Source organism: Danio aesculapii, chromosome 12, assembly GCF_903798145.1.
Source record: "Danio aesculapii chromosome 12, fDanAes4.1, whole genome shotgun sequence".
NCBI classification, from domain to species: Eukaryota; Metazoa; Chordata; class Actinopteri; order Cypriniformes; family Danionidae; genus Danio; species Danio aesculapii.
The window spans coordinates 18,613,872-18,629,024 of record NC_079446.1 but is presented as its reverse complement, the minus strand read 5'-3'; the positions used below and the strand labels follow the sequence as shown (position 1 = coordinate 18,629,024).

The following is a 15,153-nucleotide window of genomic DNA, read 5'->3' as shown; positions in this document are numbered from 1 at the left end:
TATTGCTAGTACACACAGCTGATATCAATTATCACAATAATATTCAATAATCATGAATCATACTCCTGAACATCATTAATCGAAATACAACAAAATTGCATAAAAGGCTTATAATGCGATATAAAGATGAGTAATAAGGATTACATGAATAAAAGACAGATAATAAAACCCCAAGCAATTTGATATAAGTATATAAAACCTCAGAGACGTGTCCTCATTTTCCTCTTCAAAGACTGGGGTGCCCGTTGCAGTCACATTGGAAAACTAACACGTGTGTCTGAGAATGCTGGGCAATGTGCACTTATCCCACGGCTGAGCTTCCAATGAGGACTGAAACCCTCACCTTTATAGTCAAAATTTGGGTGCTGGCCAAAGGTCGGCCTATTAGGTAAAAGTGAAGTGTGAGTTGATCAGGCCCACCTTCTCTCTCAGCTACATTATTTCTGATTGCATAGCACAAATTTGAGGATTGTAGTGTCAGCATGATTATCATAGAGTCAATAGTCTACCTCCTGAAATTTGGAGAATGTTAACCTTAAGGTCAAGAGACCCTTCTCTGGGCATTTGGTCATGCTTGAGGATCAATATTTTACCTCCTGAAATTTGGAGAAAGGTGTGAAGTTAACCTTAACAAGGGCAAAAAAAAACCCCACAACAGGACACAAAAACCAAAAAATAACCAATTTCTTACAAGACCCTTTTTGAAAATACCGGTAAATTCGTTCTGGCAATTTTGTTGTAACATTACCGGTTGTAACATTACCAGTAATTTGCTTGAATGCTGCTCGATGTGAACGCAAAAGGAAAATTGCCGGTGTTGTGGCGAGAAATGCACCCATCATAGACTTTTATTAGCATTCTCAGTCTACATAAAAAAAATCAAAGATCATAATTGATTAAAATGTAAAATGATCGTTATTATAATGGATAAAGCAAGGTCAAGAAGTGAAACACATTTTAAAACACACTAGGTTTACAAATAAATGTAAAATAATAAAATTTACTGTAGTGTAGCCTAAAATTAAGCTTTTTGACGGTTTTTAAACAGACATTTAGATTACATGGAACACATAAAATTGTTGTTGCTGTTTTAAAAAGAGTGCGTTCATGTTTAGAACACGCTGACATGAGAGGTCTACTCCAGCCAATCAGAACATTCAGACGCATTCACATCCATGCTCTTTATGAAAATAAAAGCCTTTAAATATTTTTCCAGACATATTTGGCTTTTAATGTTAGTTCGAAAACGTTTCTATGTTCTTTCTTAACCCTTTAGGTGCACATATTTTTTTGGCCCACATCTTGGATTGAATAATATACTGACACAACTCTGATAAATAATAAGCAATTAAAATAATAATGATGTCAATTGTGGAGACAATTATTGATAAAATGCTTACAATAAACCGCTGTTTGTTTACCTTCAAGCTCTGCTTCAGTTGCTTGACACGTGCTCTGGTGAGCGCCAGCACACACACATATTATGTACATCTCGACATGCGAAAGTGTTCCTCCGTATGTTTTAATCGAAGTTGTTCACAATACTTATCCATCCAGAGAATTTGTAATGTAGTCAAATGTGTAAACATTTAGCTGCGTTTAGCGCTTCTGCCTTTGAATGTCTCTGGGACAAAGCAGCTGCATGAATGCTAAAGCTTTAAATAAAAGTGAAATCATCAACAAAATCCCGACCTCTTCTATGTTTACAAATACAAGCACAGCCGATTAGAGCTCATTTCTGGTTAATGATGTCAAAATTTACCAGTGTTTTGGAATGATTATGTGAAATGTCTTTGAAAAATCCGGAACCTTCTTGCCTGTGTGTACAGAACTTTTTTGAATTTACCCGTAAAGTCGTTCTTTTTATTTTCCAGATATTTACTGGTATCACTGTGTGAAAGGGGCCAATGTAAAAACATTCCATGTGACTTCAGTGGTTCAAATACAAAGCTCCAATAAAGTAAAAAAAATAAATAAAAATTACTTTGTTGGCCTTTGTCTTTTCTTACTGTACGTACATAAAAGGTATTCATGATTGAAGTTAGCACCACAACATGCAAATGCCTTATTGTCTGTAGTAAACGTGTACCCTGATTTAATGCGGAAGGCAAACAAATTTGTTTCTACAGTTTGTGGGTGCACAAAAGGTGCTCTTGGAGCTGTGTATGCTTATGGTTTAACCACTGAAGTCACAAGGAACGGTTTGATAATGTTTTTGGTTTCTTTTCTTGGCATCTGTTGCTGCTTATGGAGTGTCAGAGAGCTCTCAGATTTGATCTAAAATATCTTAATTTGGGTTAGGAAGATGAGTGCTAATGAAGGCCTCGGGATAACAACATGAGGGTGAGAATTTTCAGATTTTCTTTTTTTTTTTTGGGTGAGCTATGCCTTTAAATCACTAGATATCCAAAAATGGAAATTTCTGTTAGTTTGTTCTTATAGGTGACTTTTTGTTAGTAAAACATTTGAGAAGATTTTAAGCTAAACCTTGGTCCTTGGTGAATTATATAAAAAAATCAAGCCAATGGATGCTGGCCTGTTAAAAGACTTAAAGGGCACATATGGTAAAAAATCAACTTTTCAAGCTGTTTGGACAGCCATATGTGCATGTATGGTGTATAGATTGTCATATTGGGGTGATATAAACACACCCAGTGCTTTTTTTTTTTCAATTTAACAACATAAAAAACGGTGGACCAATTGGAGCGGTTTTCAAACCGACCGCAACTTTACGTAGGAGAGCAGTCCCCCCGCCCACCAATATTGATTGACAGGCGCGTCATCATATCCTCAGTTTGTTGATTCACGTCCACCATTTTCAGCGTGAGTCGAAGCGATATCACTAAAGGAACACCCTAGCTCTATTTTAAGATGCAAGGCTCATTGGGCTCAACACAAGATCAATATTCTCCACATTATCGCTCTAATCGGAATTATTGGTTGTATCTTTAGGTAGGCTTGTAAACATGTGTACTTCTCATCGAGTCTACCTTATACTTCAGCCGTTTGCATTTCTCGCGATCCCAGAAGCTCCCTGTGATCTTAACTAGCATGCGTTTTAGAATTCTAAACATAGGTTTCTATCAGGGTACACTCAAGTCGACGGCTGGGCGCCGTGGACCGCTGCAGAAATCTATGTTTAGAATTCAAAAATGCATGGCGCGACGATTCGGGACACTTCATGTTTCTGCCGCGTCACAGAGAGTGTCTGGTGTGCCGTGTCGCAGGTTCGAGTGATGCATCCCGTGCCTCAGTCAAAGTTAATTCAGTGTGCGTGGTTATTAGTTTCTCTGTACAAGCTCGGCACTTGAAACTAGCACACAGTTGGCTGTAAAACTGTACAAAGACACAAATGATTTTGTACTCTCTGCTTGGTCTGTGTCAGAGTCGTACATGTACGACTGAATGCTGAACCTCTCCAGCTCCTTCTCGCAGTCTGCCAGTCAGACGCTGTTGCAAACGCTGAGCGGGTGAGCTCATGGCCCCGCCCCCTTGTTACATTGGCGGGAAGCCGAAACTAATTTACATGTGAAGCAACACACCCATAAATCAGCGAACTGTGGACACGCCCCCAACATGACACTTTAACACATTATAATAAAAAAATCTGAATTGTGTTTTAAACTGAACCTAAACTGGCACACTCAGAAGAACCATAATATTAATATTAAATCATAAAAAAGAGGTAAACTATGTGCCCTTTAAAATAGTTAATACCATTGGCTCCTGATGATTTATAGAAGTCTTGCTGTATGTAGCTGATTGTTTACAAAAGAGGACACATGATGACAAAATTATTCTTCTGTTCATACTGTACACTACCATTATAAAATGGTTCTCATTTACAAATATTGTCTTGTCGTTCATTCCTAATATTTCATATATTCCATTATGTCACAGGAAGTTGATGCTCCAGACTGATGCGCGTTAATGTTCCTTTTTAAATTTTTAGTAAAAATATATAGCCACATATATCCTAGGCAGGGTGTCCGCAGGGTCTTAAAAAGTATTGATTGATAGGTCTATTTAGAGAAATTTAAGGCCCTTAAGAAGTATTTAAAAATCTTATTTTTTAAAATCTTATTTTAAAGATTAGATTTTTTTTAAATCTTATTTAAAAAATGCTATTTTACAAGGTATTAAATTTTGCATCATCATAGTAAAGCTTGTCTGAATTTCATCTAGGAATATTGGGATGCTGTAGTTTATGAAATCGGTCTAATCCTGTTAGATTTGATGTCACACTGCTTGTTTACTGCAGGGTTGCAACACAGTTATTCCTGCTGTTCTATTGGTGCCATATGCTGGATTTGATTTTATTCAGTATATGAAGAATGTTTTAATTTAGAATTAGTTTCTTATAGTCAGTAATTAGTAATTATGCTGTACGTGGGAAAAAAGTTGCCAATGTTACTGGTTTAAACCTAAAGTGGTGATGGGGTTTGACAATGTATGAAAATAGTCCCAAAAAAGGTCTTAAAAGGTATTGAATTTCACTCTCTTATTTCTCTATATGTGCATCATGCTAACGTTATTTGGAATTCTCAAGATTAAACAAAAGGTTTACTGGGAGGACATATAAATGTAAGAAGTGTTCTACCAAAAATTGATCAGATACAGAATTTACTTTTTGAATCAAATCTGGATTTCTTGTGTATTTCTGAGACTTGGCTGAATCATAATGTTCTTACTGATCTAATCAACATACCAGGGTATACTTGTTATAAAAGTGACCGGGTGAATAGAAGGGGTGGTGGTGTTTTAATTTATATAAGGGAAAATTTGAAATGTTTGCAGCTTGAAACTCATGTGAATAAGGAGTGTTTAGCACTGAATGTAGTTCTCTCTCCAAATATGGATTTCACATAATCGTCCTTTATAATCCTCCAGGTCATGATGCAAGTTTTTTTATAGAATTGAAGAGTCTTTTGTCCCTTGTTGATGATCGTTCTGAATGTATGATGTTCGGTGCTTTTAATATTAATTGGATGGATAAAAACAGTAAATCACAGTTGAAATCAAATATGGAGAAATTTAATTTTTTATACAATTAATTGATAGACCTACCCGAATCACTAGAAAGAGCGAAACTCTTATAGATCTGATTTTCACTAATAGACCGGAGAGAGTAACAAAAACATATAATTTAATCACTGGTCTCTCAGATCATAAGTTAACATTAATTGTAAGAAAGTTAACTCGAAAATGGTTACTGCATCATAATAAGATGGAAAACCAGTTGTTAATAACAGGAATACCGAAATCGAAAATAGCTAATTTTGAATATGATTTAAAGGAAGTTAATTAGGGAAAGGTGTTTAAAGAATTAGATATAAATCAGAGTGCTGGTCATTTTGCAACTATTTGAAGTAATTTAATGAGTAAATATACAAAAACCTGGAAGAGTATTTTTCACTTCCTTGGTTTAATAGTGATATTCTTCAGCTAATTAAAAGGCGAGATCTTGCTCTCAAAAAATCTTTACTATTGAAAACTAATACTGATCATCTTGCTTACACTGGGTTGAGGAACAAAGTGGTTCTAAATTGCGAAAGGCTAAGATGAAATATTTTTCTAAACTAATTGAGGAGGCCCATGAGAGCAGTTCTAAATTGTGGCAACATATCAATAGACTGTCTAATTCAAACAGGCAAAAACATTTTAAAATAAAGCATCTTAAAGTTACTAATAATATGATTTGCAGTGATGAGGCTATAGCAAATGCTTTTAATAGTTTTTTATTGAGTCTGTTCAAGAACTGTCAAGTAATTTCAGCTGCACTAAATCATACCCTGAGGAACCAGATTAAGTTTATCCAGACTCCTTTTAAAGAAGTATCTTGTGAAAAAGTCCAAAAAGAAATAGAAAATATGAGTAATTCTACATCTAAGGATATTTTTAATTTTCACTCTGAATTAATTAAGAGATATAAACATTTTCTGTTTTTGCAATTTTGCAATTACATATTAAGTAAATTTATCAATACAAACAAAAACTTTCCCAGATAGTTGGAAGACAGCAATAGTTATACCGATTTTTAAATCTGGTGATAAGGATGTTGCTTGTAACTATAGGCCTATTGCCATTCTACCTGTACTGTCAAAAGTACACAGTATCACAGTATCTTACAAAATAAATTAAGAGAGTTCAAAATGTCAGCAGAAGCCTTACAGTGGTTTGGGTCTTATTTGGGTAGGAGACAGCAATGTGTGAGGGTCAATGGGGTGAAGTCATCTGTGCGTTCTTATAATATTGGAGTACCTCAAGGGTCTGTTCCGGATTGCTGCCCAGGAGTTAACTGCCAGTTATATGCAGATGACACAGTCATCTATGTGTCAGCTAAAACACCGGACAGGCTTTACCACACATTTCAAGATGGCTTGAGCTGTCTCATTTAAGGTTGAATGTCAAGAAAACAGTTTCTATGTGCTTTTCTATAAGAAATAGGCCTGTACGGGATACATTTGAGGTGCTGATTAAAAATAAACTTATTAAAGAAGTGAATGAATTTAAGTATCTTGGCATAACTCTAGACATTAATTTAAAATTTGATAGTCATGTTAAAAATATGAGTAAGAAAGGTAAGCCAAGTCTAAACTCTTTTTCGTTTTATTAGAAGGTTTTTACCATCATACTGCAAAATTATACATGCGCACAATGATATTCTCTCCCTTGATGTATTGCATTACATCGTGGTCACAAGACTCTTTAACTACGTTGAAGCCTATTTACTCAATATATAAACAAGCAGTTAAAATGATAGACCTAAAGCCTATGCGATGGCATCATTGTGAAGTTTTATGTAAACATAACCTTTTTAGTTTTGATAGTTTTATTAAATTTAATTATCTTAAATTGGTTTTGAAATGTTTAAATAATCCTGTTTTCTGATCTAATCAGTCGGCATCAAACCTCTCACAGAGTCACACGGGCAACTGCTAATGGTGACTGTCTAGTGCCAAAGTGTAAGACCCCATTTGGTCAATCTGTCTTCTCTGTAAAGGAAGTCAAACTGTGGAATGATTTACCTGTTAGCCTAAAATCAGAAAGTAATCTAAATATTTTTAGTAGTGTTCTTAAAAAGTGGTTAAAAGCAAAACAGCAGTGTTTGCACAAATAGTCTACTGTTAGTTTGTTGGATCATGTCGCCTTTGCTTTTGCTTTTGCTCCAGTCATTTTATGTAAAGAATTATAATGCTGTGTATATGTTTTTTATTATATTTCCATTTTGTCAATTTTGTCAAGCCCCCTGTGGACAGGTGTTGAGAATTAGCAAGTTTGCTAAAACACTTAAACAAAAGCATTTGGTTGTCCAGTGTAATTGTGATGTTCATTTCAAATAAATAAATACCCTGCTAGGTTACTTGAGAATTAATACATTTTTGAGAGGTATTTCTTTAAACTTTTATATTTATTTACATTGCAGTCCAAAAGTTTAATATGCTCACCAATACTGTATTTATTTGATAAAAAATACAGCAATATTGGGAAAGATTGTAATCAAATCTTTAGTCATGCTGATTTTGTGCTTAATTAATTATATTTATATTTATTTAATTAATTTTTTATTTTTGTGGAAAACCCTGATTGCTTGTTTTTCAGGGAACACTGGTTATCAGAGAGCCAAAAAGTTCCCAGTGAAAAGGCATAGATTTTACAATGTACATATTGGCAATAAAGTGTTGAAATCAAAACATTTTGTCTTTATACTGAGCACATTGCTATTGAAACATTTTCTTATTTATTGACAGACCTCTAAATTAAAGCAATTTTTAGAAAAATTGGTTTGATTTTAAGTTTTTTATGTGTGTGTGCAGGCTTCTCTTTTGTGAATTGGTTATAATCTTTTAATTTCTTTTTCAGAATTTAATTTGGAATTTTTATTTGGATTTTAAATTTGACTTTCTTTGCAAGTCTTTTATACTGTTTTATCAATTTAATGCATCTTTGCTTAATGTAACTATTAATTTCTTTAAAAAAATAGCTATAGTGAATTTATTAGATATATAGCTATTACAAGAAGGACAATATATATTCCAATATTCATTAATGCAAAATAAACTCCATCAGGATCTTAATAGTAACTCTGAAATGTTTTATTTTGCAGCCCTATCCTACAGCATGGAAGATTATGCAGTAATTGTGTTACACTATTAGCAGTACTACAATATGTTTCTGTGTGTTTTAGATCAGCGCGTGGAAGGCCTGAGGCGGGTTTTAATCCCACGAGACCTGACTTACAGGTTCCTTCTGCTGGCAGACAGTAACACAGCGAGAGGAATTGAAACGTGTGGAGTTCTCTGTGGAAAACTGGTAAGACCTCAGACCGAGCAAACCATTCTCTGTGGGTGTGAGTGAAATTCCTTTTGTCAAGCGATTAACCAAAGCTGAATTTCCTGATTTATGCCGCTACTTCCCTGAAAGTGATTGTAAATAGCAAATGCTCTATGGCGCAACGCAACGGACTCTTAAAGGGAATGGAAGATGAGACTCTGATTGGTTTATTCTCAAAACACACCCATAACTCATTAAGAAAATAAGCTCAACCCTTTTAGATCATGCACAGCAGCACAAAGCGGATTTTTCCATCATTATATTAGTAAAAGTGGATTCTGACACGCCCTTAATGCGTTTGCGCCCTGTGCTTTGCACTTTGCGCATGGATCGTCAAAATAGAGCCCTAGATGTAAATGTGACTTCCTCATTTCTTCAACACATGAAATAGTGATACTATTCATTGGAAAATACTATTGACTAGGGCTACACGATAAAAAAAATCATAATCACAATTATTTTGCTCAAAATGTTAATCACGATTAATAATGACAATTATTCCATTGTATGCCTGTATGTATGTTTGTGTGAATATATATATATATATATATATATATATATATATATATATATATATATATATATATATATATATATATATATATATATATATATATATATATATATATATATATATATATATACACAATACACAATAGTTGTGCATTTTAGATTAACTTTTTTAGCGTGATGAGCAGCTCGGTATTAGTTTTATTTAAATACCTTGAGATGAAACTAAACAGCACATTCTCTCCCCCTTCTCATTAATAAACAGCGGGATACGCTGCTGAAGCACGCAGGAGAAACGGCTTTACACTCCGTCATTCATAATCTTAGCTGTTGTATTGGAGTCGAAAGAGTATATTAAAGTAAAATGTTCTTTTATCAGCTCCAATACACTTAATCTTTTTATTTAGCAATATTCCTGTCCTTTTTCTTCTGCAATTTAAATTTTTTTCAAATCTGCTTGATTCTTTTAAAACCAAAAGCAGTGCCCATCAGTTGGTGTTTTTCCATAAGATACACCATTGTGAAGGTTTTATGTTATGTGTAGTCATTAATGTGTTTTTAGTCATTTTATTCTATTCAAAGCAGCACTCTGACACGAATTTATCATAGAAAACGGGGCATGAGAGGGATTGGATGTGTTGGATGATTGTAATTTTTTTTTTTGCATGCGTGATCATTTCCTGATCCTTTGCATAAAGCTTTTAACAAAAGCTTTAAGAAGCTTTTCGAAAGACAGGTCATTTAATTACTTTCGATGTGCTAAAATATTTGTTAAATGAATGTTATTTAAAAAAAGCATATATACATGCTAAAACTGTAAAACAGAATAAAGTGCATGGTCTAAATAAAGGAAATTAGTTAGTTATTTCATTATTTAATGCATAAAATAGGCTAGTCTTTTTATAAATTAAGTTAATTGATCTGAAACTTATAATTACATTTCTTCTTGTAAATAATAAAAGTTGCGTCAGATTGATGAAAACAAACCTCAATACCTGCGTGAACAGGGCCACTATGACTTTTTATTTTACATTGAAACAATATGATACAGTGTCTTCTGTCTACATGACTGGCAAAGGCGTCAGAAAAAAAACTGCTGAATCTCCGCAAATATTTGGTTAGCTAATAAAACAGCAAAACTGCAAAGCAGAATTCTCCTGAGCTCAATAACCCAATGATGGCAGCCACTTTGTGATGGTTTTTAAGGTGGTTAATGAGGTATTTTGTGTTACTTGGGATGTTTGGACTAAACAGGAGCAAAGGCTACCTGATCAACATTGCATTCCTGGAAAAAACACTTGCAATCTAGACGCAATCACCTCATGCTTGTGATGCGGTACAATCTGTAAACTTCGCCCATTAAAATAAGGCTTGATCTTTATACTGTAAAATCGCGACAATATTTAATTATTGATCATGGACCACAAATGTCATTATTGTGATAATAATACGATTATTCGTGCAACCCTACTATTGACTGTATTTCAATGTCTTTTTCACCAAACACTATTTTAAAACCATTTTAATCTTGCAGTGATTCGTTTTTTCTTTGTTTTGTCATAAGTGGAGGATTTTTCTGTTTTTAATTTTTTCTGCGTTTTTTTTAACACAGCCTCTTGCTTTAACTTTCTGTTAGTTTCACAATTGTTTATGAGAACCTGCTTTTACTGAAAATGAACTGAACACCTGGACTGCTTCCAGATGCTTAGAATAGCTTTTTTGCCTCACTGTGCTATCAGGCAGTGACTTCACTGGCAGCACTTGTGCACAAAGACACTTCACAAAACTAGATTTGGACAGTCTTCTAAGGCAGTGTAATAGTTTAATGACAAAAAAGAATAGAGAGAGCTTTGGTGATGATTAAAGTCTGCATGAACCTGAAGATGCGACCATTTTTATTTATTTATTTTTGTATTGTGGCATAGTTCCTAAAGAAACGGAATGTTTAATTTGAAAACAGTGGTCGTGGTTTGTTGTTTTTCTTCTGCAAGCTGATTGGATGCAGTAAAGCAGGCATTTCATTCAGAGAGAATGAAGAGAGTTATTACAACCAATCAGATACCACCTTCTCACCATTTCTGTTTGATATCATAGTGCTGTTAAAACTGACAGTTGGAGGGGCATAGTTTAGTATGTTAACTATGCCCAATACCTCAGACCGGCATAATCTAAGAATTTAACTTAAAACAGACAGGAAATGCATTTTCAGATTTCAGTTTTAGATTACAAGGGTAAACATTTTTTTTTTTAATTAATGACATGTACAGACGAATTGTTCATAACAAAAATAGCAATGCGAGATAACTAAATCAATATGTTAGTTTTGATTTCATGTGTACTTTAAGCAAAAATATAATACTACAATTCAGGCTGTGTAGTATATAGAAATGATCACAACATCGCAAATGTACAAAAATTGCAATACCCGCTTGTTAAGTGTGACATCACGCGAAGCGGGCAAACGCTATATGAAACTGTGTGGAGAGACTCAACAAATGGTAATAATAAACGTTTACAAAGTGATGTAATACTTTCGAAAATCACGATTACAATATATATATATACATGCAAAATATTCGATATGCAGAAAGTGATAAATTTTTTTATAAATTGTTAAAATATTGTTATTTTTGATGCAGCAAGTCCAGAGACTGTTGTGTATGATTTCATATAAAATTTACATTAATGTGTGATATGACAAAAAGTGGTCATAAATGAATATTTTCTCAAATGTGTAACAGTTTGAGCTTGGAAACAGTATTTTATACGTCTCGACTTAACAAGTGGATAAAGAGGGCCAAAAAGGAACCCCCCCCCCCCACACACACACACGTTTTATTGCTCACATCGTAATGACAAATAAATAATACACATTTATTCACTATTAATTACATATGTTATATATAGATAATAAACTGTTTTTTTTTTTTTTACCTAATTCACCTAAATCTTTTGTGAAGGTTGGTCATTCTCTTTCATGCATTTTTCTTTCTTCAAATAAGCCAGATCTGAAAAAAATAATAAAACATTGTGAAAAGTTCAGTTGCAGGTAAATATTGTATTTGATTAAATTTGATTAAATCTGCAAAAATTTGAAATAATTAAGTGACCTGATTTTGTCATGTTTTTACAGTAGTTACTACAACAGTAGGCTACTATAGTAAATCTGTGTTTTACTATGTTTATACAGTATGTATGTAGACAAGTGGAGAATATAGAATAGATTCAAAAATGAACTAACTAGCACACAACTGTATTAACAAGAATAATCATTCTGTGTCCAAATCTAATATGAATAAATGTTTATTCATTGGCACATAGCCATGATGTTTTACTTAACTGACAAGAATCAATTTGTGTCAAACTCAAATGCAGTTAAGGCTGCCTTTTTGACCAGCAAATGTGTAATTTGTCTGTAATTAACAAGGCAGCAACACATTATGTTTTCATCAGCAGCTTACAAGTTGGATGTAGCTCTATGCACGCTTGTTTTTCCCAACACATTTGACCCAAATCTGATTTTATAAAATATGTAATGTGACTATGCACTGCCTAGAACTTGTATTGATGCTTACATTTCCCAGAAATAATACGAAACATGTTTGCTTTTAACAGAATTTAATATATAGTATTGTGGGTGTTTTTATTGCACATTGCTTTTTTCATTATATGACAGGCTTCTCACACCAATAGATTAAAAATAGGTAATAAAAATACACATTTACACTAAACCTGGCCACAAACCAAACAAAAATATTTCATTTTAGCTCAACTTTCACAGGATGTAACACACTGGATGGTGGGATATCATTGAGCCTGTTCATACTTCTTACAAAAGTTGCCTTTTTGTTGATCGGATCACAAGTTTCACATTTACACCTGGTGGTTTAATATTTCTGTTTTGTCCACTTTCAACCACATTCCTCTTTTCTCTGAGGGGAAGGTCTGTGGGCAGGAGTAATTTGAGAAATTAAGAAAACTGAAAACAATACAGAGAGCAGCAGCTTTCATTTCTGCTGTCACAGACACACAACTACTCAAGGGCTGTGTGTCTGTTTTAGAATTAGTGCTGAATTAGAGCTTTGTTTTGCTTTCAGGCCAAACATTTAAATTCTGTTTGGCTAGTGTGCTTAAACAATAGGTCACGTAATGTTTAAGCATTATGTGAATAGACAGCAAGGAGCCGGTCTTTAGTGACTTTGCAAAACATTCGACCATATGAGCGTCTACCCTATGAAAGCAATCTGATTGAAAACATTATCTATGAATGTGATCAAAGAAATGGACAAGCTCAAGATGTTTCATTTACATCTCCGATCCGAGTACCGATTCCTTGTCATGGTGATTGGCCGATACAGAGTACCGATTTTGATGCCTCAAGCTTTATATAAATTAAACATTGCATTAGGGTTGGGCGATGTCAACCCATTTGGCATCGTACGTTGTCCAATGTGAAACATCGCAATGGACCATGGCATCGTAGTCGTAGGCGGCTTATGTAAAATTAATAAATTTATAACAAATTAATTATTTGTAGCCTACCGTTTCAACTGCCTGACCCGCATGGTCTTTCTTTTACCCATTATCATATCATAAATAAAGATAAGTTAAACACAAATGACCACCTGTCAATCACTTTTTCCGTGGGACTCTGGCATCAATAGGCAGAGTGATCTGTGTCGTTATGATGGCATTAACAAACTTGGTTGGTAAAAATGTGCTCAACCAACAGGAACCAACCGACTGAACCAACCGAATCTGAGGTTCTCGCTAAAATTACTAAGTACAAACATGAAAGCAAAAGAAATGTATTTAGTTTCGCATTAAATGGGTTAATTTTGACCTGCAACATGGAGTTCATTGCTGTTTTTAAATCATGTTGTGCTGTGTCTGTTAGATCAGCAGATTGCATTCACAACACTGGAGTAGAGAGGGTTATTACCTGCTCTGTAAGATTATTCTCACAATGAGTCTGTTCTCTCATCCTTCAGACTGAGTTTATTCTTCCGAGGGGAATACTTTAAGTGCTGCGAGTAGTTTGTAAATCCTTTTTTGTAAAATTGTAAAATTGTCATTAAGAGAAAAATTATTTAGCCTAATATAGACTACTCTGAAATTGTGAATATTTCACTGTAATTTTATCTATATTAATATTTTATATAACAAACCAGTTTATGTTTTGGCACTGAAGCATGTAAGTGGATCTTCTTTTGAACTTTCTCCGTCGCACTCACGGCGAGATTTGGAGAGGGATTTTTAAGTAAAACAGGCATCAGACGGTTTAGTTAGTCTTCATCAAACCTGCAGGAAAATATCAGGCTTTGCTAAAAGACTGATTATTTTACCAATGATGTCAATAATGATAGCCTATTGCAGATTTCAAAGAAAAATCCTAATCTTGAAAAAGGAAACATAAGCTGGACTACAACAGATCAATGTCACAACGAATGCTCAAATTAAAGCATGTTTTTAATTGGATTGTGCCGTATGTCATGTATAGGCCTATGGGTCTGTTTTTTTTTACTAAAGAAGAAATATTACTTGAGTTTAGCACCAGAGCTATAGAAACTGTATTATGCTTGGGGGGAAAAAAAAACAAAAACTGCACAGTATCGGGATCAGTTCTGGATCGATCGATACTCAGAATTTTGGTTTCCAAAAAAATGGTATCGGTGCATCCCTTGTACTGATGCTGTGACGCGTTACCTGATAGATTCAACTGAAGCTAAATTCAAAAAAAGTATAGTGAGATGAAATCCAGCGGTACATCCTTGATAAACTGTCCGACGGGTGCTGCTCTCTGGAGTTTTTTGCTCAAAGCACCCGCTGACTACTGGAGCTCAGATGCGCGCATACGATGCAGTGCGTGACTGTGTGTGTGTGTTTGTGTGTGTGGTCACGTGATGTGCGTTTTCAGTGGTATAGTGTGGAAGGAGAGCTTTTCAGAAATGCTAGGTGAAATGACAATGTGGCATAAATTGTTTTTGTTCTAAAATGGCGTTTTAAAACTGAGACGTATTAGTGTAAACTGGGCCATGTATATTTTTTGCGAGTGGGTTTGCTTATGCAACGGGGGCGGGATGGAGGATCGCGATACCGGCTCAGCATCATGATGTCTATCTGCCAACGGTGATGGACGATGGCATTGTCTTTCGACTAAACCTTACATTGCATAAAGCATAATAGTATGATACTTAAGTGGAGATCTCTTCTTTCCTACGAGAATAAAATAAAGAATGTTGCATATAATCCCTTAAACATGTCCCTTATAAACATTTAGTGTGGATATGTCATGATCAGAAGCAGCTT

At 34.4% G+C, this 15,153-nt stretch overlaps 1 protein-coding gene across 1 annotated transcript in view; it reads left to right on the top strand.

Moving 5' to 3' along the window:
• The window catches only part of LOC130238653 (AMSH-like protease), a 40,470-nt gene that overhangs the window by 15,219 nt on the left and 10,098 nt on the right, over positions 1-15,153 (top strand). Inside the window, exon 7 of the mRNA XM_056469736.1 lies at positions 8,189-8,313. Coding sequence (XP_056325711.1) covers positions 8,189-8,313 — 125 coding nt within the window. The remainder of the gene's footprint in view (positions 1-8,188; positions 8,314-15,153) is intronic.